The sequence below is a fragment of the Hemiscyllium ocellatum genome, chromosome 19, assembly GCF_020745735.1.
Source record: "Hemiscyllium ocellatum isolate sHemOce1 chromosome 19, sHemOce1.pat.X.cur, whole genome shotgun sequence".
Lineage (NCBI taxonomy): Eukaryota > Metazoa > Chordata > Chondrichthyes > Orectolobiformes > Hemiscylliidae > Hemiscyllium > Hemiscyllium ocellatum.
Genome location: NC_083419.1, coordinates 51455857 through 51483265, shown reverse-complemented (window position 1 = coordinate 51483265; position 27409 = coordinate 51455857). Strand labels below are relative to the sequence as shown.

General features: G+C 40.7%; 2 protein-coding genes across 3 annotated transcripts in view; both read left to right on the top strand.

The window, feature by feature from the left end:
- Positions 1–19546, top strand: part of LOC132824756 (sorting and assembly machinery component 50 homolog) — a 28873-nt gene extending 9327 nt beyond the window's left edge. For both annotated transcript variants that reach the window (XM_060839464.1, XM_060839463.1), the window contains 11 exons: positions 162–268; positions 358–488; positions 4025–4112; positions 4784–4912; positions 5267–5338; positions 11933–12019; positions 12316–12386; positions 13925–13992; positions 17038–17184; positions 18541–18682; positions 19405–19546. In XM_060839464.1, coding sequence (XP_060695447.1) covers positions 162–268; positions 358–488; positions 4025–4112; positions 4784–4912; positions 5267–5338; positions 11933–12019; positions 12316–12386; positions 13925–13992; positions 17038–17184; positions 18541–18682; positions 19405–19450 — 1088 coding nt within the window. In that variant the 3' untranslated portion in view covers positions 19451–19546. The remainder of the gene's footprint in view (positions 1–161; positions 269–357; positions 489–4024; positions 4113–4783; positions 4913–5266; positions 5339–11932; positions 12020–12315; positions 12387–13924; positions 13993–17037; positions 17185–18540; positions 18683–19404) is intronic.
- Positions 19547–21358: 1812 nt separating this feature from the next.
- Positions 21359–27409, top strand: part of parvb (parvin, beta) — a 79703-nt gene continuing 73652 nt past the window's right edge. Inside the window, exon 1 of the mRNA XM_060839911.1 lies at positions 21359–21765. Within this exon, the coding sequence (XP_060695894.1) occupies positions 21648–21765 (118 nt within the window). The 5' untranslated portion in view covers positions 21359–21647. The remainder of the gene's footprint in view (positions 21766–27409) is intronic.

The following is a 27409-nucleotide window of genomic DNA, read 5'->3' as shown; positions in this document are numbered from 1 at the left end:
AGTTAAATTTCATTCTTATTAAGAACTCATGAAGTGGTTGTTTGAGCTCAGAAGCTCTGTGTTAAACATATTTTGCTTTGACCTGTTTTGTGCGTTGACCAATGGTGCTACAGAGCTTTCTGATGTTTGTTTACGTTTGATACATTTTGTTGATATTAAAGGTGAGGAGGCATTGGCTGAAGGATTGGACGTGATTTTTGAAGTAAAGGAAATGAGGCGATTGACTGGGAGTTACAACACTATGGTTGGCAATAATGAAGGAAGCATGGTAAGATAGTTTTTATAATTGCATTAGTTGTAAAGAATACAGCTGCAATTTCATTTTACAACTTCTCTCTTTTTTCTTTTTCCATGTAGGTTTTGGGTCTAAAGCTGCCCAATCTATTCGGTCGAGCAGAAAAAATAACTTTCCAATTCTCCTATGGAACAAAAGAGACCTCTTATGGCCTCTCATACTTTAAACCACAGCCTGGTAACTTTGACAAAAAGTAAGCTCTTAGTCCATGCTTTTCCACCATATGAAAATGATCAGCAGGAAATTATGATATTTTGCATGTTTGTCTGATGTCTCCTCAAAATCATTACATATATAGAGGTCCACGGCACAAGAACAGACTGTTTGGGCTATTGAGTCTGCCTGGGTCAAAATCAAGCACCAAATTATTCAGCACCTGGCTTTTGTCTTGTATCCCTTAATATTAAAGTGCACAACTAAATATTTCATCAATGTTATGAGGGTTTCTGCCTTTACCATTCTTGGAACCAGTAAGTTCCAGATTCCCACCACCCTCTGAATAGGTCTTTCTTTCATTTGCTTCCCCCCTAACTTACTGTCCTGTACCTTAAATGTATGTCACCCTTGTCATTGATCCTTCCTGCAAGAAGAAAGGGTCCTTACTGTCTACCCTATCTATGCTCGTAATAATTTTTCTTATCTCAGTCTCTTTTGTATGCTGTCCAGTACAGAAGCATCACTCCCATAATGTGAATTCTAGAACTGCACATAGTACTCAAATTATTTTTCAAATAATAACTATTGATCTGTGAATGTTTTCCAAAGGCGATGAACATTTCATTTTGTGCTTCACAAGAATAATTTGGGTTTTTGATAAATACTACATAGAAATGCAACCTCCACCTCTCTCATCAAGCTCCATATCTCTTGGGCAAGGATTGGGGAAGTACAAAATATAAATTTCATTATGCAAATATTTGTCTAATTTGTGAAAACTATGGGTAGGCTGATGGTACTTGGCATTATTTTAATACAAATGCGACACAAATTCTGCCAGGGTTAGGTACACAATTAAACGTGTAAGTTGACAGGTTGCTGTCAGGAGTGGGTGTAGCTGTGTACCAGCTTTGCAAAAGCAGGATCTCATGGTTTAACTTTTTATTCAAATGTGTTGAGTGACATGAAGTTCTTGTATGAAGTCAAGTTGCCGCAGAAAGTTAAGTCAAGCCCTAAGTGTCTTGTTAATAGTGTAATTAGTGTTCAGTACTCCCAGTGCATCTGTCTGGTAAGAAAATGAACTATTATGACTGCATATTGCTAAAAAAAGACACTTTGTGTTGAAGATTTTCATCTGGCAGTCTTTAGATCAATTTGGGGGAAAACCAACCTCAAGTTATATGATAGGAGAGGGCTGATTGGTGATAGGATTTTTGTAGAGACATTGTCATGAAGAATGCATCTATTAATAATGATTGACAGTTAACTGCCATGCATTGTTTTCATATTTCAAACCAGCCAGGTTGACACTGATTGGACAAGGCATTGTTCTAACAAATGAACCAGCAAGTAGCTGTCACTTGTTTTGTTGAGTTTATATATACATGTACATGTTCTTTCTGTCTGCAGTGAACAGGATCTTGTGTATTAATATATGTAGCATCAAGTAAACATGTCAAACTGACAGCCCAACTGACAAACATAAAAAGTGAAATTCTTCTCACTATCCAGAGTATCTAGTAAATGTTGATGCTTGGTATGTAGGATGTACATCCCAAAGACCAACAGATCATCTCAAAAAGCATATCCTTCAGCTGTTTGAAACAAGCAAATTATTGATGATATCAAACCAGCCATGCTTGCTTGCATAAGTCCTATCAATAGTCATAGACTAATCATGGAAACAGACACTTTGGTCCAACCAGTCCAGGCTGAACATAATCCCAAACTAACTAGTCCCACCTACCTGCTCCTGACCCTTATCCCTCCAAATCTTTCCTGTTCATGTATCCATCCAAATGTTCAAAGTTTGTGCGAAGATTTGTAGCTCAGGTGCTTGTTGTAGTGGTCCTGTTCGCCGAGCTGGAAGGTTTTGTTGCAAACGTTTCGTCCCCTGGCTAGGAGACCTCATCAGTGCTCTGGAGCCTCCTGCGAAGCGCTTCTTTGATGTTTCTTCCGGCATTTATAGTGGCCACTATAAATGCCGGAAGAAACATCAAAGAAGTGCTTCACAGGAGGCTCCAGAGCACTGATGATGTCTCCTAGCCAGGGGACGAAATGTTTGCAACAAAAACTTCCAGCTTGGCGAACAGAACCACTCCATCCAAATGTCTTTTGAACATTGTAAATAAACGCACGTCCACCACTTCTTCAGGACGTTCATTCCACATGCGAACCGCCCTCCGTGTAGAACATTTGCCCCTCAGGTCTTTTTAAATCTGTCCTCTCATCTTAAAAATGTGCCTCCTAGTCTTGAACACACAACTGCCATTAGCTCTATCTAAACCCCTCATTATTTATAAAGTTCGATAAGGTCGCCTCTCAATCTCGTACAATCCATTGAAAAGAAGGTCTCAGTCTATCCAGCCTTTCTTTATAACTCAAACCATCCATATCTGGCAACATCCTGATATACCTCTTCTGAATCTTCTCCAGCTTAATAATATCCTTCCTATAACTGGGTCAGCAGAACTGGACAGTGTTCCAGATGAGATCTCACCAGTATCCTGTACAACCTTAACATGACTTACCAATTCCTATACTCAGAGGACTGAGCAATGAAGCAAGTGAGCCAATGCCTTTTTAACCATCCTGTCTATATGTGATGCAAACTTCAAAGAATTATATACCTGCACCCCTAAGTACTTGTGTTCTACAACACTACCTAAGGCCCTACCGTTAATTGTATAAGCCTTACCCTTGTTTGTTGTACCAAAATATAATTCCTCATATTTATCCAGATTGAACTCCATTTGCTATTTTTCAGTCTATTGACCCATTTAATCAAGATCCATTTGTAATCCCAGTAGTGTCAAACATTAGATGTGATCCTGCAATTGGACACCATTCATTGGTCCCCCTGCACCTCTGAAGTCTGTAGACATTCTCAGTTTAAGTGACACTCTGCTTTTTCCTGCCAATGTAAACAAATTCTTCATTTTTTTTCCCCCATTATACTCCATCTGCCAGATTTTTGCATACTGATTCAAGCTATCTGCATTGATATGCAACTTTAAGATGTTGTCACACATACTTTCCAACCTGGCTTTGTGTTGTCTGTAAATTTAGCTCCAATTGCTTTTTCTCATCTAGGAATAAAGCCAGTTAGAATTAGACCCTTTTTATAAAAATAATCTGATGCTTTGACCATTTCCGTGCAGACAAATTCAGCATCTGTTCATTTGGAAATAAATAATTCTTTGTACTTTTTGCTGTAATAATTAGTTAACTGGTTGTCCATTTGCTTCAATGCATGCAAAGTTGTATTATCACTTTTGGTGTTTTTAAGAAATCATAAATACACTCCCATCCATTTAGGCCTGCAAGTAATAAAATTCATGGTGTTACTGCTTTGTACAAGATAAGAATTGAGCTGAGGGATTTGGAGATTTCCTGTGATTTAATGAGGTATTGTTCCCTGCTTGCTGAGGTGAACTATATAATTCAGATCGGAATAAATATCAGTTTTAAGGTAATGAAACTGCAGTATTTGTATTAAAACAAAGCAAATTTTTTGTGATATTAACAAAAACATGCTCATCAATTTAAGCATGTCTGTATCTTTTTCCTCAGTTTTTCTGTCAATTTGTATAAGGTAACTGGACAGTTTCCTTGGAGCTCGCTTCGTGAAACTGATCGAGGCGTTTCAACTGAATACAATGTATGTATGAAGTACCTTTTTTATTTAATTGTTTTAATTTATAATCTTAGTGATGCTGTTTATTTGTAATGATGCATGATGTATAATTTCTGTTGGTAAACAGATTTTTATCAGCATCAGTATGATTGTATTAGCATGCTTGATGGTATGAAAGGAAGTGGTGGAGAGATGGAATACGTTTCAATTTTGAGATTAGAGGTACTGCAGTACAATATTTAAATACAAACATCTTGGTATGGAAACTACAGAGAATATTCGTGCAAATTTGATCATAATCATAAGCCTGTATTTTGAAGTAGAGGCTACTTTCAAGAGCTGTTTCATATTACTGTGTCTCTATACCAATGGGAAGCTTTTCCTATTGAATTATCACGACAGATTCTTTTCGTGAACAAAAGAAAGGATTGCGCCTATTTTCTGTATACTAATAGCAAGTGATAGAGACTTATGAACTGATTGATTTCTTTGCGCATTAGGTTTGAGCAGTTATTTTCTGGACAATAGATATCTACAATCTTGAACATGTATCGGTCAGAACATTTATATAGAGAAACTATTTGCGCTGAGAGTATTTTTTAGAACCAGGGCAATGCAGAATAATTATTTTTGCTTTACAACTGTAATGAAATATTCTTCAGGTACTGATGGAAAGATCATTCTTCTCATTGCAGTTTCCAATCTGGAAAACACATCACGCTCTGAAATGGGAGGGAGTTTGGAGAGAGTTGAGCTCATTGTCTCGCACAGCATCTTTTTCTGTTCGGGAAGAAAGCGGACATTCTCTCAAATCTTCGATTTCGGTAAAGCTTCAATTATGTGAACTTTAACTCAAACCACATCAATGATCAAGTGGACCATAGTGTCATGCTTTGTTATCAAAACATCTTCAAGCGCTTAACACTTCATTACTTGGAAGGGCAATGACTTGTGGATAAAATAAAACCGCCATCTTGCCCAGTCATCATCACACAAATAGCATGAATTGAATGACAAGTCTGTATAGTTACAGTTCTTATTAATTGGACTTCTAATTGATAAAGTTCACTACAATTTTTTTTGCAAAGGCATATTGGAAATGCATTGGTATTAGTTGTATGTTCTGGGAATTTTGTTACCGTTGGAATACTGATCAACATTATTATTTTTTTTCACAGCATACCATGACTGTTGACACGCGAAATTCAGCGATCCTCCCCAAACGTGGAGCTTTGCTGAAAATCAACCAGGTAAAGCAGAAGTCCTGACAAATGAATGTGTTTTAAGCACCAAAGCAAAAATTTCAGCTTTTGTCAGTATGAAGCAGGTCATTTTCGGGGTGACAGAAAAATTGTGGTTTAGTTTTTATCGTGGAAACTACAAACATTGTGCCAGAATCAAAAGTTAATCTGCTTCATGAAAAAGGTTCACTGAATTATTTGATTTTGAGGAACATTAGAGCACTTAAATTAATTGAGGGAATCCACATTTAATGTTGTTAGGTTATTAAAACTGAAAATCTTATTTAGCATTATGACAGTTATTTTAATGTTGTTTACTACAGTACTGTTGTGGGGAAAATCACTAGTCTCGGAGTCAGAATCGGGATTCAACGGCAGTTTATAGTACAAAGAAAACTGAGCACCGGGGGAGAGAGAGAGAGTGAGATATTCTCAGCACGGCTGTCAGCTGCGAGCCTCCTCTCGGCCTCCGAACATGTCATGATATTTCATACATTTTGTGGTACAATAGTTCAAGTAACGAGTCTTTGTACAGCATGTTTGTTTGCAGAAAACATTACAAAATCATTGTCAGTTTCAGTGGTCGTGCTCGTTCTCCCTGAGAAGGAAGATAATTTTCCATTACTGCAGATCTGAAGTATTAACACTTGTGCACAAGCAGTCTCAGGTAGTTAACCTATTGAAGGTGGTGGCTTGACTCAGACACTTCGGCGGACAGTAGACGTTACTGGTGTGTATTCTTTCCCCCACCTGCCTTAAACTAATTATCTATGCTTTGTCTGTTGTGCTGGTATCCTATTGGTCTCATTCAGTATCTGTGTATGCTTTGCTGCATTTAATGTAATGGCTCAGCAGCCATCTTGTATGCTAAGTGACCAATTTATGGCTCAGCAGCCATCTTGTGTCTGTGTGCTCTGTCAGCATGCCCAGTGTCGACTCCCACTTCACTCCCCCCTTTGTGGTCGAGGTGACTTCTGAGATCTCCCACAGACCACACAACTCTCATATAGAGGTAGGCCTTTTGTCTACCTGGGTTGTGCTGTGCGCCAACCACGCAACCGCGGCAGTGTTTGACTATATCTCTTCTCGTTCCCTTTCACCACCACTCTCCCTAGACTTGCTATCATAGCTTCCCTGCCTGTATGTGGTACAGCTCGAGCAAAGTATTTTGTCTGCAGGCTGGTGCTACCACCTTGTCCGCTTGTCTCCAGACACTGCTCCCCTTTAAGTGCTCCCTGCATTCCCCATCTCTGCCTCTCTGCATGCGGGGTGTCCTCCTGCAGGTACTGTATGTGAGTAGCATCTTCCACTAGTTCTATTGTTGCTATTGGAACCTTGTCAATGGTTTCCTGCTCTAAGGGCTGGGTTGCTCTGTCTGCTGCTTGGTTCCCTTTAAATTTCAGTCAGCCTGGACTATCGTTCTCTGGCTCTTTTTGGTGCGCTTTGATTTTTATTATTGCAGCCTCTTTTGGTAGTTTGCTGGTGCTCGGCAGTGCTTGGATTTTTAACTGGTATTTGATGGGGGTTACCCCAGCTGTGGTGAACTGTCTTCTCCCCCATGTAACCATGTAGTCATGTATAACTCTGAAGGCATATTGGCTGTCTGTGTAGATGCTCACAATTCTCACCTTTTGACAGCAAGTGCAAGGGCTTATGCTCGAAACGTCGAATTACCTATTCCTGAGATGCTGCCTAACCTGCTGTGCTTTAACCAGCAACACATTTTCAGCTGTGATCTCCAGCATCTGCAGACCTCATTTTTTTACTTTTGCGGACTGACTTCCTGACAAAACGATCTCGAGTTTATTGTTTACCACAGCCCATCCTGTGCAGGGTGACCCATCTGTGAAGAGGGTCTCCTCGGCTGTGTCTGGGGGCGATATCCTTTACTCTACCCTAATCTTCATCCCCATCGATGTCTCCGCAATTGTGTGGGTTCCCCGTATCCAGAATTCCTTCGGTTGAGCTTTATCCTGTATCCCTAACTATCATGGGTGAGGACAGCTGATTGTCAGCTCTGTGGATCTCTGGAGTCCCGACATTCTGCAGTGTTCCAGGTGGTGTTTGGGGGTTCCCCATGTTTTTCCCAGCACATTGCCTCTCTATGCCCTGCTCTATTGCAGTGGCTTTATGCTGTTCCTTTTCCTATTACCTGCCTGTGGGGCTCTACAATCTCTGGCAAAGTGGCCCTGTCGGCCACAGTTATGGTAGGATAGTTTGGTTCTGCCTTTGCCTCCATTCTGGTAGTTTGCTCTGTCGGATTTTGTTTTTATTGCGGGAGCTTCAGCCTCCTGAACCCTGCTAGCCCACTCTACCAGGTCGTCATAATTTTTGGACATTATCACTCCCATTTTCAGGATGGATTGATGGGTGCTAGAGAGCCCATCTCTAAAAGCCTGAATGAATGCCTGGTCCCCATGATCTGGGTTTGCTTGTCCTGAGCACTGCTTGTATTACCCTAAATGATTGTTCCACGTACTCAGAGGCTCCTTCCCCTTTCACCTTTTTAGTGGTCATGATTTTGCTCCAGTTCATGGGAGCACTTCCTAATACCCGCTGGACCTCTTCCTTAAAATGGGCGAAGGGGGCCTGCTGGGCACCTATCTCTCCTGTAAGCTTGTGTTAACCCCCCCCCCCCCCCACCACCACCCCAGGGAGGCCATGATTTGTTGCCTTTCACCGGGGTAAAGGGCTTATAGTTTGCTTTTGGCTGCAACTCTGTTCCCCCCTCTCGAGACTGGCGCTAGATTATATTCTTGCACCTCTTGCTTTGCTAAGGAAACAGTTGGTCCCTGCTGTACAGTTTTGTAGGAGGAGAGAGAGTCAGTCTCCCTTTCCTCTTGTACTTTTTCTAATCTTTGTTCTAGATCCTTTATTCTATCCTCCAGCTCCTCAATTCGTTCTTGGCTTTTCCCCCACCTACTTGTTCAATTAGGCCTGCTAATTGGTACACTAACATTACCCCTATCTTTTAAGTTTTATTTCGTTTTTGTTTGTCAATCCCATTCCACTGCTGTACTCCTGTCTGGGATGGATCCCAACCCCCTTTCCTCATCTTTTCTGTCAGCACTAGTCTGTCTGTCTTTTATTTCTCAGCAAGGGAACCTGCAGTGTCCCCTTTAAAATCCTGATCCGCCATCTCACAGATTGTGTACCCCTGGATACCACCAACAGTAAAGTGTCCTTAGCCAGTGGGACGACTTCACCCCATGGCCCCTAATACTGTCCCAGAACTGTCTGTAGCAGCCTTCTACCAAGGTGTGCTCTCTACTGGTGGGACTTCTCTACCCTCTCGGCCACCACCACTGGTTGGGAATGTAGGTTCAATAGAGTGTGCTCTCTACTGGGACTCCTCTACCCTCCTTGCCACCTCTACTGTTCCAACACCACCCAATAGGCTCAGAAACCTACCTCTAGCCCAGTGTGCTCTCTACCAGGATCCTTCGGGCCATGAAGTCACCACAGGCAAGTTCCATAGCCCCATCACCATGCCCCTCTGACAGATTGGGACCCAAAGCCAATCACAATGCAGGGAGCCTCCAATTTACCCTTTGACCTCCCGCCCAGACAAAACCCAGTAACTTCTCTTCCCTGATCCATTTGCCATGAACCATGGGGGAAGGGAAAGAAAAAGAAGAGTAAGGCCAAGGTCTTACTGCAGGAAAATCGACGTTTTGGGCAAAAGCCCTTCATCAGGAACGAAGGGCTTTTGCCCAAAACATCGATTTTCCTGCTCATGGGATGCTGCCTGACCTGCTGCTTTTCCAGCACCACTCTAATCTAGACTCTGATCTCCAGCATCTGCAGTCCTCATTTTCACCAAGGTCATACTGCCATTAACAGGATCAGCTCAGCTCCACTGAATGGTGGCTTGATCAGACACTAGAAAAGGTCTGAGGGGTTCTGCGAATGTTCCAAAGAAATGCCAGTAGTGGCCAGAGTAAATGACACCCCCAAATAGTTGACATTAAGCACAACAGAATTGGATGACACATTTTAAGATTACGACTATTCTAAGATTAAGATGGAGACCAGGGCAATCTTGTTCTGAAGGTTTTCTGTGGAATTCCGTTTTTTTTTCAGAACATAATGGATACTGTGTCAGTGAATTTATTCAAGGCAGAGTTACATTTTTTGTTTGATAGATCAAGGTAATGAGAGGCATACAAGAAAGTAGGATTGTTACCACAACTAGATCAACCATTATCTTACTGAATGGTGGAGCAGGCTCAAAAGGATTGAAAACAGAACTTTGATCCAACACCACTGCACTGTCGGGACATCCCAATCTGACCTAGTCTCATTTGCCAACTTTTGGCCCATATCTCTTTAAGCCCTTCCTATTCTGATACTCATCCAGATGCCTTTTAAATAATGCAATTGTACCAGCCTCCACTACACCGTCTGGCAGCTCGTTCCACACAAACATCACTCTAGGAGAATGTAGCAAAGAGTACAATACGTGAATGGGGGTGGGGATGGAGGTGATAGGTCAAAGGAAAGGGTGGAGTGGATAGGTGGGAAGGGAGATTGGCAGGTAGGACAGATTATGAGGACGGTGCTGAGCTGACACGTTGGAACTGAGGTAAGGTGGGGGAGGGGAAATGAGGAAACTGGTGAAGTTCACATTGATGCCCTGGGGTTGAAGTGTTCCAACGCGGAAGATGAGAGGTTTCTGTAGGCATCGGGTGGTGAGGGAGCGGCAGCGGAGGAGGCCCAGGACCTGCATGTACTCAGCATAGTGGGAGGGGGAGTTGAAATGTTGGGCCACAGGATGGTGGGGTTGATTGGTGCAGGTGTCCTGGAGATGTTCGCTGAAACGCTCTGCGAGGAGATGTCCAGTCTCCCCAATGTAGAGGAGACCGCATTGGGAGTAACGGAATTGGGATTACGGGATGGCATTTTTGCAGGAGGTAGGGTGGGAAGAGGTGTAATCCAGGTAGCTGTGGGAGTCGGTGAGTTTGTTTAAAAAAAAATGTCAGTGGCAAGTTGGTCATCATTAATGGAGATGGAGATGGAGAGGTCCAGGAAGGGGAGGGAGGTGCCAGAGCCCGAGCATTAACCGTATAAGTCCTGCCCTGGATTGCCTTACAAAAATGCAACACCTCACATTTATCTAAATTAAACTCCACCTGCCACTCCTCAGCTCATTGACCCATCTGATCAAGGTCCCATTGTACTCTGAGATAATCTTTGCAGTCCACTGCATCACTTATTTTGGTGTCATCTGCAAACTTACTAACCATTCCTCCTATATTCACATGCAAATCATTTATATAAATGATGAAAAGCAGTGGACTCATCACCTATTCTTGGTGCACTGCTGGTCACAGGTCTCCAGTTCAAAAAAAACCCCTCGATATCCTATCTTCAAACCAACTTTCTATCCAAATAGCTACGCTCTCCCCTCCCAGATCCCATGTCATCTAAACTTGATAAGCCCTGTGATCATATAGTTGTTCTAGGCCTCCAAGTTACTATAGTTTTGAAGAACTGCCATATCAGATTCGAAATGTTAACTCTCTTCTTCTCTCCACAGACATTGCTGAGGTTTTCCAGCACGGTTTTAGTTTTAGTTTTACTAATCTAGTCACCTGATCACTGTTATCTTTGTTTCTCTTCATTCCATCAGTCAGCTCAGACCTCAGCTCCTGACTCCCATCCAGTGTGGCTGTTGAAGCCCTAGTGGCTAATTTCAAGATGGTGGCAGAATGCAGAGAGAGAGAGAGTTAATATTTCCTCTCTCTTTTTCTTCTTCTTTTCCCTCTCTGTCTTCATTATTTTCCCCTTCTCTTTTTCTTGTTTCTTGACAACACTCAGCCTCCAGCGAGTGATGACTCCTGGCCTCTGGTGCAGTGGCCTGCCAGTGTGGTGACTTTCCACAGTGGCCTCCTGGTATTGGCATGGCAACCTCGTGCAGCCGCCTCTTGGCTTGGCGCACTGACTTCCTCCTGTAGGAGCCTCCCAGCATGGTGTGGTGACCTCCTGCAGCAACCTCCTCCTTTAGGGGCCTTTTGGCATGGTGTGGCAACCATGCCTCCCAGTTCTGGCACAGTATGGAGTCAGGGCCTAGTGCCGACTAGAAGCTAAGTGCCAATGTGGTCTGCTTTATTGAAGTTTTATTTCTGTAATGCAGGACATTCTATTTTCTGTATTGCCTAAATCTTGGAACTAAAGAAGCTGTGCCTAAGAACTTCTGTATCTAAGTTGGCATTATAATTGGTGAAGTAAAAACTTTTCACTATATTCATAGAGTATATGTGACAATAAAGGCTAATTCTATTCTAGATGCTTTGAAAAATGCTGCATGTTACAGGCAGAAATTCTCAGTTCTAAAATTGCTTGATCTAGGCCGTTCAAACAAGGAAACTGAGCAAATCTCTCATATCTGTTTCACTTGCAACATTATCAATAAAAAAAGTCCTCATTTATCTTGGGTGTTTAAAAGTAGTTGGAGAAAATCATTTGCCAAAAAAACCAAACATTTATACTTATGAAGCTGTTAGTCTTGTCTATGCACTTTACATGCAGTGTAAGCCAGAATAATTGTTGCCTGTTCATAAGCATGCTTGTTATTACATCAGTTTTCTTTCCTTTGAATAGGAGCTGGCGGGTTACACTGGAGGTGACGTGAACTTTCTGAAGGAGGATGTTGAGCTGCAGCTCAATACCAGCCTCTTATGGGATAGTGTAAGAGCTTATGATTTCAGTTATGTGTGACGTCTAGTTCTGGTTATAATACAACTCATGAGCTTAGAAATGTTAAATCTCGTACAAGATTTCATGTAGTAGAATTGATTATAACCTGTACAATGCAGCTTTGCGATATGCTATACAAGTTGCATTCCTGAAGAAGTGCATAGAATGACTTGTGGCATTGCAGCGTGACGAGATTGAATGGTTGTTGTGTTGCTTTGTTGATGTGTTTACATCAAGAATAGTTCCTTGTATTTATGTAGTGCTGCATTTATTTTTTTTATCACTAGGTTCTCTCAGCTTCCTTGTGGGGTGGTCTTCTAGTACCCATGGGAGATAAGCCATCCTCTATTGCTGATAGGTGAGTGTTTGTTTCAGTGGTAAATGAAAGTAGCTATGTGCTGGTTATTAGATAATGTTCTAATACAGACAATGAAACTAAAATGCATTGTGGAACACAGTATAAGGACATGGTACACCTAATTTAATCCATCTTCTGGAGCACTTGGGTGCTGTGGTGGTACAACTCATTTCATTCATCTGTATGGACATTCCTCATCTTAATTGTCACTAGAACAGAATTTTCCTGTACTATTTTGTGCATAAAATGGGCTAAATGTATTATTTAGGAAAACTGGATGAGGGAAATTAATCTGGTAGTGTGAAAGGAGACAGTCAATGCAAACTTTTATTTCCTGCGTTTTTATTTGTGGATTATTGGACTTCAAATACACTGTAGTTTTCTTGCTCACCCATAAGTAAGAGGGTTGAGATTTTAAGGGCTCACCTGAAAGTCTAGATTCATCAAGGGTTGAATATTCACCATTTTTCTTTTTCCTGGTCAAGCTGCCTCTGGGGTACTTGTATCCTTGAATTATAACTTGGATTGCCAATAGTAGATCTCGCTTTTCGGGAGCTATGACAGTCAATTGCAACTTAGACAGTAAGTCAGAATATAATGTTTATGAAAAGAATAAGTAAGGCAAAGTCTAATGTTTAATGTTAAGACTATTATTAAAACCAACTGTCACACAGTAAGACATTACATTGCTAATGCATTGCAACAAGTGTCTAGTACATGTTTTCCCCAACTCTCCATGAAATTTCCAACCTCTGTCAAGTTTTTTTGAGTACTTGGGTGGGGGAGGGGGAAGACTTATCAGCTACTTGAGACAAAAGTACAGATATTACTCATTTAAAGTGAGTTCAAACATTTTGTTTTTGTTTCTGCACGATTTCTAAACTGGGGACAGTCTCCAAATATTGTTGCCTCCACTTTTAAACTCTGCATGCTCAGCCTTTTTTGAAAAAAAAATCAAATCCTTGCTTCCCCCCGTTGCTGTAAGGATCTTGGGAAAGGATTGAGTAAGGGAGCTGGAGGTACTGTGACTGGCAGGGAATAGGGTGGGAAGCAGGAAATTCGGGGGAAGGAAATGGAGATAGGGTGTAGAGGGGAGTGTTAAATGAGAAGTGACAGACAAGTAGAAGAATTGGTGCATTTTGGTTTTTTTTAGCAGTTGAGTTCAAGGAGGGAATAAGCTTTTAATATTTTAAATTCCCAATTAGGAATGCGATCCACATCATATTTTCTTGTGGGAAGGTGATTTTTGTTTTATTAGGGCTACAAGTGCTACATGAGGGATAGATCTTTTCCTGTCCCAGGTGGCTTTTGTGAATCTAAAGATGGTCAATAAAATTCCTTTGGTGTATAAATCATCTCATTACTCTAGAATGAAGAGGGATACTGTTAAATCCAAATGTGTGTTTTTAATATAGAATGACATTTGGACCAATGTCCATTGTGAAATGTTTCACTGTGAGGACAGTGAAAACGATGGCATGTGATGTGCAGATCGGCGAGTTTTATTACTGACTCTTCCAAATCTGTTTGATACTCAGATTTTACCTTGGAGGGCCAACAACTGTGCGTGGCTTCAGCATGTACAGTATTGGACCACAGAGTGAAGGTATGACATGCATGAAGACACAAATACATGTTTAACAAAGGTTAATAGAAAAGCTCTTAATATTACCCATTCTAAAACTATTTCTTTAATGTGAATTCCCCACCTTGTTGCAGTTTGAAGACAAAATCAAGTTTCGCTTCTTGTTCGGTTGATAGCTCAGTGTGGTACTGAGCTGAACAGCAGGTAGACTTGCCAGTTCAATCCCTGCTTTGCATTTAGGTAGTGACAATTGCCTGTGCTCAAGAGGGTTTAGAATTATTGGTTGATGTGCCAGCTCTTTGCTGAAGATTGGTCATTGTTGGTTTATGGTAAAGTGTTAGTTGAGCTGCGCTACTGTTATTAAGTACTACATCAGAGCTGTCTGGAAGAGGCTAGAAAATATATCACTGACTTTAATATAGCAGATGAAAAATTTCAGGAAAGCGAAAGTAGAATTATATTGAATATACAGCTCCGAAATAGGGCTTTCTTCAACAATATTTATTGTTTGTGCTTCTTATTTTGTATCTTTGCCTTGGGACATTATATTATATCAATTCACAAAAACATTATAAAGCATGCTTTCTCACCTAGCTTCATAGATGATATTGAGGTAGATGACCATAAACTTTTAAAAAAGGCAGGTTTTAGGAATGTTAGAAAGGACGTAAGAGAAGCAGAGTGATTTGTGGAGGGAGTTCTGAAGCCACTGGCCTGCAGCTGCCTCATGGCTAAGTAGTGAAGCATTTAAAATGAGCAGATTGCAAATATCTTGGACATTGTTGGGAGAAATGGAGTCATGAGAAATTTGAAAACCAGGATGAGGATTTTAAAAATTGACGCACTGGTTAAGCAGAGCTTAAATGAACTTTGCAACTTGATGGGAGAGTGGGACTTGGTGAAAGTAAAGACATGATCAGCAAACCTTTAGCGTCATGTTTACACACAGTACAGTGAGAGGGACGTGGCAGGTGTGCATTAGACTTAAAAGGGAATGAGGATTTCAGCTGCAGATGAGCATAGACTGGATTGGATTCAAGTGACATAATGGCAGTGGAAATAGGCTTGCTCAGTGATAGCTAAGATATGTGGTTGGATGCACATAATTTGGTCCATCTAGTCTATAATCATGTTGATATTTCATGCGAGTCTTATTATTCAATACACCACATCTCAATGTGTCCTTATTTCTTTCATCTCTCATTTGCCTAGTTTACCAATGAAAATATTTTAAGCTCTTTGCCTCAATCAATTCCTTTGGTACTGAGTTCCATGTTCCAATGGCTTAGAAAATTTGTCTCCTTATTTCCGTGTTGTTTTCTAGCCCTAGTTTTGGATTCCCTCCCAAGTGCTAACAATCTTTTCATGTTTGTCCTGTCCAATCCATTCATCTTTTTCTAAAGAAAAATGTCTCTGCAAGTATTTAATCTTCCCCGATGACTGCAATCCCAACAATGTTCCATTCATCTTCTGATTACTTGCTTAAAAACGTTTTGCAATTCATGCACTAAGACATTCAGATTGTTCTGCATCTTCAATCTTTGCAATCTCTTCCCATTTTGATAATTTGTTTTTTTTTCTTGTTACCCAAATGGGCAATTAAACGTTCTTTCAGGTAAGCTTCATTTGCCAGACCATTACCTGTTCACTTATCCTATCTAACTCCCTTTGTCACTTCCATGTGTGGTATTCACAACTTGCCTTCCAACCTGTCTGACTATTCTTCTTCCCATCAACCAATCAGGTCGTGCCCTCTACCTATGTTCACCTATCCCTACCTCACCACCACCACCCCCCCATTATCTGCAGCTTCCCTTACACTCACCCCCAGTCCTGAAGAAGGGTTGCACTCGAAACATTGCTTCTCCACTACCTGATGCTGCCTCTTCTAACCTCTTGTCTACCTATCATTAAATTTAGCAACCATACAAATCAATTTTATAAACTGCAAAGAGTCAAGTTTCCAACAATGATCCCTTGATCCCTGTGGCACTCCACTTCTTACATTTTGCCAGCCAGAAAATGACTAATTTATGATTGCTGTTTCCTGCTATCTAATCAATCTTGTCCCCATGCCAGTATGTTCCCTCCTACACCAAAATGTTTTATTTTTTGTAGTAATCTTTGTGGTACCTAATCAAATGGGCGGCACAGTGGCTCAGTAGTTAGCACTGCTGCCTCACTGCGCCAGAGACCCGGGTTCAATTCCCTCCTTAGGCGACTGGTTGTGTGGAGTTTGCACATTCTCCCCGTGTCTGCGTGGGTTTCCTCCCACAGTCCAAAAATGTGCAGGTTAGGTGAATTGGCCATGCTAAATTTCCCGTAGTGTTAGGTGAAGGAGTAAATGTAGGGGAATGAGTCTGGGTGGGTTGCTCTTCGGAGGGTCGGTGTGGACTTGTTGGGCCAAAGGGCCTGTTTCCACACTGTAAGTAATCTAATCTAGTCTAAAAAATGCCTCCTAGAAATTCAAGTCTGGTACATCCACCAGTTTCATCCTAATCACCAAATGTGATATTCTGCAAATGTTTCTATCAGTGCCACAGTCACTGGTTGATCTTAAATCCACCTCTAGCAAAGTGAAACAAAAAACATGCTGGAATAATGAAAGAGGCCACAGGCAGTCAGTGATAATTTTCTTTATTGGAATTCATATTGAAAACAAGTAGTGTTTGAGCCTATTTATGAAAACTTGGTGATTTTAAAATTGTACAAAATATTAACCCTTGGAATGCAATGGTTACAGTGATGCAATATATTGGAAATGCTTCTGAGTGGTTGCAGGGAAAAGAGTTTCTAGGCATGAGTTGCTCATGTCTTCTGAACTATACATCATAGAACAGGTCTGAGGCAAGTGAGTTAGTTATATTCTGTCATATGAACAAAACAGTAATTATTCTTGGTAGTTAAGCTTGTATTTTTTTTTACAAAAGAATGTATCTTCACATTTAATGTAATTCTGTCCTTTTTTACATTCAAAAGCTGCATTACTTTGGAGTTTAAATTTTATATATAAAATGTACATCATGTATCAAAGTTTGATTCTCCCTCTCATTTCCACTGTACAAGGAGATTACCTTGGTGGTGAAGCATATTGGGCTGGAGGACTGCACTTTTACACACCTCTGCCTTTCCGTCCAGGCCAGGGAGGATTTGGAGACCTTTTCAGAACACACTTCTTCTTGAATGCTGGCAACCTTTGTAACCTCAACTATGGTATGGCAAATATTTGTTCCATAGGTGATTGCTTCTTGTAAGTTATTTTTCAAATGAGATTTACACTGCATCGATTAGTTAAATTACAATAGAATTATTGTATCCCATGCTTTCATATATGAGGGACATTAACTAATGTTTTGTCTTGCAGTAGGAATTTCTCAAGCATCACACCTATACATAGTAGTTTCAAAAATTCATGATACGGGAATGTAGACTGTTGTCCTTGCTAGTTTAAAAATAAATACACAGCTATAATTCTAGGGTGTGGGTTTGCTCGCTAAGCTGTAGGCTTGATATCCAGACGTTTCATTACCTGGCTAGGTAACATCATCAGTGGCGACCTCCAAGTGAAGTGAAGCTGTTGTCTCCTACTTTCTATTTATATGTTTGTCCTGGATGGGGTTCCTGGGGTTTGTGGTGATGTCATTTCCTGTTTGTTTTCTGAGGGGTTGATCGATGGCATTTAGATCTATGTGTTTGTTTATGGCGTTGTGATTGGAGTGCCAGGCCTCTAGGAATTCTCTGGCATGTCTTTGCTTAGCCTGTCCCAGTCGAAATGCCAAATACAGCCATGAACCCTAACCACCTTACCATACATCAAAGAAACTTCAGAAATGACAGCCAGACTACTAAGACCCCTCGGAATCCTAGTAGCACACAAACCAACCAACACACTCAAACAAAAACTAACAAACTTAAAAGACCCAGTACAACCCATGGACAAAACCAACGTCATCTACAAAATTCCATGCAAGGACTGCCACAAAATACGTAGGACAAACAGGAAGAAAGTTAGCCACCAGGATACACAAACATCAGCTAGCCACAAAATGACATAACCTTCTCTCCCTCGTAGCTCTACACATGGATTTAAAAAAAAAACACCAATTCGACTGGGACAACACCTCTATCCTCTAACGCCACTGATAATGTTACCTAGCCAGGTAATGAAACGTCTGGATATCAAACCTACAGCTCAGAGTAAACCTCAACCTGAGCTACAAACTTTCTCAAACCTTGCAAAAAGCTGTAATTCTGATTTGTATTTTAAATATCTGCTACCAGAGTTTAAATGCAAATGCAGTATTTTGCTTGTGAACATGTTGCCCTTAATTTAGGGTTTATTACCTATCCAACACCATAACAAATATAAAAAAAAATCTGCTGCGATTTCAGTGATTTACATGAGAATATTTCCAATAGGATGAACTTGCAATTAAATTACGTTTTATAGTACTAAGTAATGAAAAATCACATTTGATTTAATGTGATGGTGCTGGTTTAGCAAAGGAGCTTAATTGGAAATATTTTTTATTTCACGTATATGTGAAAACCTTGTTGAATCTTTTGCAGGTGAAGGTCCCAATGCACACCTGCAGAAGCTGGCAGAATGTATTCGATGGTCCTACGGGGCAGGGATTGTCCTGAGACTGGGAAACATTGCCAGACTGGAACTTAACTATTGTATTCCCATGGGTGTACAGAGTGGGGATAGGTAAGTGCTGTTCATATTAATCAAACTTTTGAAAAGTGTACTAATATTAAAATAATCCATTATTAAACTACTGTGTACACATAGGGCTATGTACAAACATTGATCTGTGCAGTTTATTTGCCAATTTTAACACTTGAAAGAAAAAATGGATGAGTATTATGTCCACAATGATGAGAAATCTTGCATTTCTCTGTGGATCCAGAGTTGTCTAAACTGAAATATAACCGAATAGTGAAGTTGATGTTGCTAAATAAGGAATTTTGTTGAACTATGCGTTAATAAAACAGTCTGAGATATGAGTTTGCTTTTGGTTTGCTGTATTGATTATAGGCCTTTAAGGTAAGGCAACACCTGCGGAAAGAGAAACAGAGTCAACATTCTAAACCTGATATGACTCTTCCTCAGAACTCTACCAGAATCAAAACGTTAACTCTGTGTTTTCCTCACAGATGTTACCAAACTGTTGAGTGTCTCTAGTGTTCTATTCTTCAGATTACAGGAATCCCTAGAATTTTGCCATTATAGGACTGTAGCATCCTTGATATAGGAACCAAAAGATAGTGTTGGATATCAGAAATTAAAATGAAAAGCATTGGTAATATATGTCAGATTTATCAGTCTGAAAGAGAAACTTAAATTATTGGATAGACTTTTTTTTTCATTTTGATGCCATATGTTACCAAGTCAAAGTTTGTTGTAATCTGTGTTTTTATTCAATGCAGGATATGTGATGGTGTCCAGTTTGGAGCAGGGATAAGGTTTCTATAATACCTTTTATTGAAAAGAAGCAATCTACATGTATTTCATTATTGAAAACTGAACCAATACTTTATCAAAAACATAATAAAGTTGTCTGTAATTTGATACAGTTTGATTTTATTTTAATACTAAACACTGCACAAGCGATAACTATGAGTATAAATACTCAAACAGGCATGAGCCATTCAACCCTTGATCTTGTCTGACATTGTTACTGATGTGTTTCTGCTTGCATTTGTCTTGGCAGTGAAAGCTTACTAACTGTGTCACTGTGTTGGTGGTCATTGCTATCTTTGCAGAGCTCTCCAGATTGGGGCTTTCTACCTATGAAGTTTATTATGTTTGATGACCTAAAGATCACCCTAAGAGCCCTAACATGCAGCAATTGACAACAAAATCCTCACATATATACCTCATAGTTTCTTCACTGTACAAGTTTATTGGTACACATAAAATAGTCCAGGCATGGAAGGTATTATCTTGAATTAATCTCTTATTCCTGAAGAGGCGCCTAAATCCATTTTGCATTCAGGTCTATGCATGGTACTGTAGTCAGCACTTATTTAATGAAGGGAAACATAAAGTTGGTTCTTGGTAAATGAATTAAATTGGCTGATTTCATCATCCTTATATCAACTTTCCTACTTTGTCTCCATGCCTCTGGATTCCTTTAATGATTAAAAACTGTCTATCTCAACCTTCAATATTCTGAACAATTAAATCTCAACTGCACACTGCAGTAAAAACTTCCACTGATTTAGAACCCTCGAGAAAAGAAATTCCTCCTCATCTGTGTCTTAAATGGGAGACACCTACTTTGAGAATATGTATGTCCTCTGATTCTTGACTGTCCCATAAGGGGGAACAATCACTCCACATCTATCCTATCGAGCACCATAAGAATCTTGTATGGTTCAACAAAGTCAACTCTCATTCTTCTAACTTCTAGAGTTCAAACTACTTAACCTAACCTCCATAAGAAAATCCCTCTATTGCCTCAGATCAGTCTAGTCTGGCTTGTCTGCACTGTTTCCTATGCCAGTATAACTTTTCTGTGAGGATGGAACCAAAGTTGATCACATTCCAGGAGGGAGTTTGAAAGAGAGAGACTGACGGAGGATGAGAGTACGGGTAACCGTATCAAGTGAGTGCTGTCTGCAGACATGAGGAGGTGGTGCTGTGGGAATGTGACTCAGAAGAGTGTGTGTATGATGGTGGAGGGGCTTTGGTGGCTAGCTACTTCTGGGAAGCAGCCTGGGGAATGTGGTGACGTCTCTTTTTGAGAGCGGGTAGTGGGTGATCAGCCACTTCAGAGCAGAGGGTGCAGATACTCAGGAATGTGACAGTGATTGTGCTGGGATAGGGACACTGATTTAAGAGTCTGTGTGTATATATATTGAGTGAAGTGGCCATTAGCCCTATCTGGAGGAATTGAATTGAAATTGCTTTAGTGTCACTTCAGTTGCTACATTGGGAAGGTGACCATCGGGGGTGAGGGTTGGGTGGTAGTGGGTGGGGAGAAGATAAAGGTCAGGAGGCATTGCCTTGAGAATTTGGTCAGGCTGAGTAAATGTGAGGGTCTAGATTAGAGTGGTGCTGGAAAAGCACAGCAGTCAGGCAGCATCTGAGGAACAGGAAAATCGACGTTTCAGGCAAAAGCCCTTCAGGAAATTCCAGCACGAACGTGATGTGCTTTTCCAGCATCACTCTAATCTAGACTCTGATTTCCAGTATCTCAGTCCTCACTTTGCCTGAGTAAATGAGAGAGTTTTGGGGGAGGTGGAGGTCAACTGCAACCTAGTGACCATGTGTGGGGAATGGGGATACCGGGAGCTGGTTGTCTGGCAGAATGGGCGTTGTCTTAGGATTGTAACCATGTGAATGGGGTTGGGGAGGGTGAAGCTTGCGTTCAGCCACTTCCCGGCAGAGAGGGCGCTGTTTTGGGAGTGTGGCCGTGCGAGGGGGAAGTGGTTAGCACCATCCCGTCAGAGGGGGAGCTGTTTTGGGAGTGTCGCCGTGCGAGGGGGAAGCGGCGGTTAGCATCATCCCGTCAGAGGGGGAGCTGTTTTGGGAGTGTGGCCGTGCGAGGTTGTGGGTGTAGGGGCGAGGTGGCGGTTAGCCACATCCTGAGGCTGCGGCTCCTACAGATGAACCGCAGTACTGTACTGTACTGTAGTGGCGACGTCAGTGAGTAGCGGCTGGAGAAATGGCTACCACACCGATCAGGTCACAGAGTGTGCAGCAAGCCGGCAGGATGAAGAAGGACGAGTCTTTCTTGGGAAAGCTAGGAGGAACCTTGGTGAGGAAGAAGAAGGCCAGAGAAGGTGAGGAGAGGGACATGGTGAACAGAGCTGCTGTCCAGGAGTCAGTGGTTCACTCCTCTCTGATTTTATACAAATACAATAAAACAGCTTCAACTGCTGCACTTCGTGCATTACTTGATCGGAATTTTAAAATTGTGCCTCTATTATTATACCTTTTTAAACTACTTTCTAAAGCCAAATTAATTCGTTACCCCTTTTGATTCAGTTGGAAATACCCCCTTTAGTTTGGTTCTTGGTTTAAATTTATTGAACTATCTTATTTGTGGTTGATTCCTCATACAGGTCTAAAACCTGAAGGTTATGTTATTTTAAACCGAATTTAACACCGCATTCATTCTGTAAAAAGTTTGACAAAGGTTGATTTTATTGTTGAAGGCCTGACTGGGTATGATTAATAAAATAAATGGTCATGTGCTATTTTTATGTCTCATTCTTTTGTGAGTTTAACAGCTAGAGATAAGCAGGCAAAATCTGTCCATGTTCTCCCTGTTCTGGTGTTCTCAAAACCTGTAAAATTATAGCCAGACTCTTTACTGTTCCACCAATCAAACCCATGTGCTATTTGCCTTATTAATTGCATATTGTGCCTGTATTCCAACTTTGATCCTTTGTATGAGGATACATTAATCTATCAACATCAGAAGTTTATACGATCTGAACTGTCTTGGTTTTTCTGATTGCCTTACCAAATCAAATGATCTCTCATTATTACAAATAGCCTTCAAAAGGAAGACTGGTTAAGTGAGTTGATAGAATATGAGATCACTCTATAATTCTACCAATTCACTTAACCAATCTATCCCTTTTGAAGGCTATTGGTATCCTTTCTTTTAGTTAGATTCCCTACAGTGTGGAAACAGGCCATTTTGCCCAACATGTTCACACCGACCCTCCAAAGAGTAACCCACCCAAACCCATTCCCCTACTTCACCCCTGACTAATGCACCTAACACTATTGGCAACTTTAGCATAGCCAATTCACCTAACCTGCACATCTTTGAATTATGGGATGAAACCGGAGCACAGGGAGGAAACCCAAACAGACAAGGGAGAATGTGCAAACTCCCCACAGTTCCCTGATGGTGGAATCGAACCTGGGTCCCTGGTGATGTGAGGCAGCAGTGCTAAACACTGAGCCACCTTGCTGCTGCTACTTAGCTCTGTAATGCCAACAAATGCCCCTTCACAAAAGTCATTATTAAATATTATGGATAATTGATTGAAAAGCAGTAGTCCAGGTGACACTGCACTATTTACACCCTACCAACTTAGTGCTTAATTTCTTAAAGTATCTGTCCTTTCTAGTATAGCAACTGCTCAAGTCTACAGATTGTTTATTAAGCCATCATTTTGTTGCATAAATTTCATAAAATTACGAGCACTGCTTCCACTGATTTCCTTTTATCAACCATGCTGGTTCCTCAAAAGAAAAGTCCCAATAGATTTGTCAAACATGATTTTCTTTTCAGGAAATCCTGTTGACTTTGCCAAACTATGTAATGATTTTCTAAGTCCCTCGTTATAACCACCTTTTAATAATGAGGTTGAACCAACTAGCCTGTAGTTCCTTGCTTACTGTCTTCCTTTCTTTCTTGAATTGTGGTGAAAATATTTACTTCTTTTCAATATGCTGGACTTAGAGAATTTAAAAACAGAGATAAAAGATTACAATGAGTACACTTACTGTTTCTGCAGCCAATTCTTTTAGGACCCGAAGATATAGTTGAGAGAATTTTTCAACGGTTAGTTCTTTTCGGTTGCCACTTTTTTTTAATGCTGATATTATTTAACTTAAGTTGCTCAATTTCATTACTCCTTGGCTCCCTACTATTTTTGGTACATTGTTGTGGTTCTGTTCGCCGAGCTGGGAATTTGTGTTGCAGACATTTCGTCCCGTCTAGCTGACATCCTCAGTGCTTGGGAGCCTCCTGTGAAGCGCTTCTGTGATCTTTCCTCCGGCATTTGTAGTGGTTTGAATCTGCCATTTCCAGTTTTCAATTCCAGCTGTCCGCTGCAGTGGCCGGTATATTGGGTCCAGGTCGATGTATTTAATTGAATCTGTGGATGAGTGCCATGCCTCGAGGAATTTCCTGGCTGTTCTTTGTTTGGCTTGTCCTTTAATAGTAGTGTTGTCCCAGTCGAATTCGTGTTGCTTGCCATCTGCGTATGTGGCTACTAAGGATAGCTGGTCGTGTTGTTTCATGGCTAGTTGGTGTTCATGGGTGTGGATCGTTAGCTGTCTTCCTGTTTGTCCTATGTAGTGTTTTGTGCCGTCCTTGCATGGGATTTTGTACACTACGTTGGTTTTGCTCATGCTGGGTATCGGGTCCTTTGTCCTGGTGAGTTGTTGTCTGAGAGTGGCTGTTGGTTTGTGTGCTGTTATGAGTCCTAGTGGTCATAGTAGTCTGGCTGTCAGTTCGGAAATGCTCTTGATGTATGGGGGTGTGGCTAATCCTTTGGGTTGTGGCATGTCCTCGTTCCATTGTCTTTCCCTTAGGCAACAAGGGAACCATCCATCAACAAACACATCGACCTGGACCCAATATACCAACCACTACAGCGGACAGCTGAAACTGACACCCGGAAGCGGCAAGGGCAGACCACTATAAATACCGGAAGAAACATCAAAGAAGCGCTTCGCTGGAGGCTCCAAAGCACTGATGATGTCGCCTAGCCAGGGGACGAAACGTTTGCAACAAAAACTTCCAGCTCGGCGAACAGAACTACAACAACGAGCACCCGAGCTACAAATCTTTGCACAAACTTTCCCTTAGGCATCTGTTGATGAAAATGCAACACAAATTCCCAGCTCGGCGAACAGAACCACAACAATGAGCACTCGAGCTACAAATCTTCTCCCAAACTTTGAATTTTTGGTACATATTTTGTCTTCCGAGGTGAAGAAAGATTCAAAAGAGGGATTCCATAGTGCCTGTAGCTCATGCTTTAATTTAAAATTCAGCTCATTCAGAAATGTTTGCTTTAAACTTCGCCAGTTTATTGTAGCAAGAAAAGTTGTTTATTGCTTATGTGTATTTTTTTGTAATACATGCAGCTTTATAGTATTATGACCTAAGTTGGAAGAATGTGCTGTTAATTATGCCCCGCTGCCATACCAAAATGTATAAAATCCCACCTAGACCACAAAGATGACTACTTTCACTTGTGGGATGTGTGCATTGCTGGGTGGGCCAGCATTTATTTTCCATCCATAGTTGTCCTTGAGAAGGTGGTGGTGAGTTGCCTTCTTGAACTGCTACAATCCAAGTGCTGTACGTACCAGAGAGGCGGAATTCCAGGATTTTGACCCACTGACACTGAAGGAATGGTGATATATTTCTGAGTCAGGATGTTGAGTGGCTTGAAGAGGTATTTACAGCTGGCAGATTTTATGTATCTTCTGCCCTTATCCTTCTAAATGATACTGGTCTTGGGTTTGCCTGTCTTACTGCTATTTAGAATAAAAGCAATGCATCAGGTTTTATGATTAACTAAAAATAACGTTTTATTGTAACACAATTTCAACAAAAAAGCAGAACGAAAGGAGGGATTTCTAACGTACCACAATGTGACTTAAACTAAGCTCCCTTTAAGATTCCCAAAGAGTCTTAAAATTTAATCACAATTAATGCAGACAAAATGAAAAGGGCCTGGGAAGGAAAACAAATATGTCTGGTTAAACAAAATTCCAACGATCAGTGGTCCAGATTTCAAGAGTGGGTTTAATCATCTATCACAGTCTTGTTTTTATTTTCACAGTGATGACATGCTATTGTGTTTAAGAAGATGGTTGATCAGGTGACATTAGGTCTTTTGTCAGTATTCTTTCTTTCGAGCTTTTTCTTTTGCCTTTTTTCAACACTGGAGGAGGGAGATGGATGCTTTTAGTTTGCAGACTCTGGATGTGTTTCTCTCTACTGCCCTGGTACTTACAGCTTTTAGCACTGTGCAGGATAGTCAGTCAATTGAAGGACTGTAGTCAGGCAGAACTACTTTAATTCCAAAGAATCTCTGCTACTCTGTCTTGAGCTCTTCCCCATTGCTGCTTCAAAACGCATTATATTGTGCAGCTCACAAATATGCAACATTTGATTTTCCAGTTGCAAAAATCTCCCAGCATTTCATTTAGATAGCAGTCCAACTTCATATTTAAATTTATAGTCCCAAAAAGGAAAATATTTTGTATTATAGTAAATTTGCAGTTAGACGATATTCTCTGATGGTCTTCCAATTACTGGGCAGATCAGAAGCATATGGTGAATGGACTGGTTGCAGTCTAGTCTAGTTTATTCTGGTGTTAAAGATATTTTCTATTCAAGCAATTCAGAGATGAATTACAAACCCTTGAAGCAGGTGGGTGTTGAACCTCCTGGTCTCCAGGTAGAGACACTATCACTGCACCACAAGAGCCCCTATTCTAATGTTAAATGTTATCTCATCATGTCTGTTATGGATGTTTGAGATGAAATAGAAGTAGAGTGCTGGTGAGAATTATAATTTAATTAAAGGATAACTGAGTGAGAATTACATATATATGACAAAGGGAACAAGTATCAGTAGTATTTGAGTTTTGTGATGTGAGTTGGAATTAAACTTTGATTGGAAATAATATATGCCTAGATTCCAACAGTACCAACACAATGGTTAGCTGTTTGTGGGTTCATGATTGAAAGCTAACCATTATTCGAACCAAAGAGGGATTGAGGGGTGGAGGGATCCCTCAGCCTAGTGGAAGAATGAAGTAACAATGTGAGCCTGGGTTGTTTCTTCACTGAAGAGGGGGCAAGGTATGGCCTTGGCTTTTCAAAACCGCACAAAAGCAGGATAGGAATAATTTTTTTTTCAGAATTGGATATTAATGTGACATGAATGAATCTTTGGAGAAAGTATTTAACTTTAATGGATAACATCAAAAAGTTGGTTGACAATCTGTTTATGAAGCATGGCAGATTTTGACAAGTTTAGAAAAGGTGATGATAATTCCATAGAATTGTTCAAATTGGAATTCAATGGATTGTATCCCAAACTGCATACATTCTATTTGGAAATTCCCCAGTCCTGGTATCTTGTCATTAGACTGTGCAAAAATGTTGTGTTTAGACAAACTTTTAGTTTTGACAGGATTGAAATTTGCAGAGAAATACACACAGCTAATCCACACTCTTTTTAAGCACTAAAAATGTTCTCTGAAAGTTTCCTTTCCAATGGTGTTTCTGGCACAAATGGGGAAATTAACCATAGTACAAAAAATGCAGGACTCTGTTTTAATGGACTTGGAAGGTGAGAGTACAGTACCCAAAAATTAACTAAGAAATGAAGGCAAGTGCTTTTGACAATTTTGAGAGTCAAATAGAATTTGGGGCTTACAGTAAAATAATAAACTAGAGATGTCCAAGCTGTAGGCGCTCGATGTTTTGGTGTGGTTCAAAATACCATTATACCACAAAGTGTCATGAATGGTAGTATAGAATGTTTATAAAACTAAAAAAACAACAGAAGATTCAAAAGAAGAAGTTGGAGATATGGATCAAAGAAAGGGCATTGCTCTGGTCAGAAAATGTTTCTGCCCAGTAATTAATGTGCTGGTGGCAGAATCTTTCAATTTTTAAAAAATTCACTTGCAGGGTATGGGCATCACTGATTG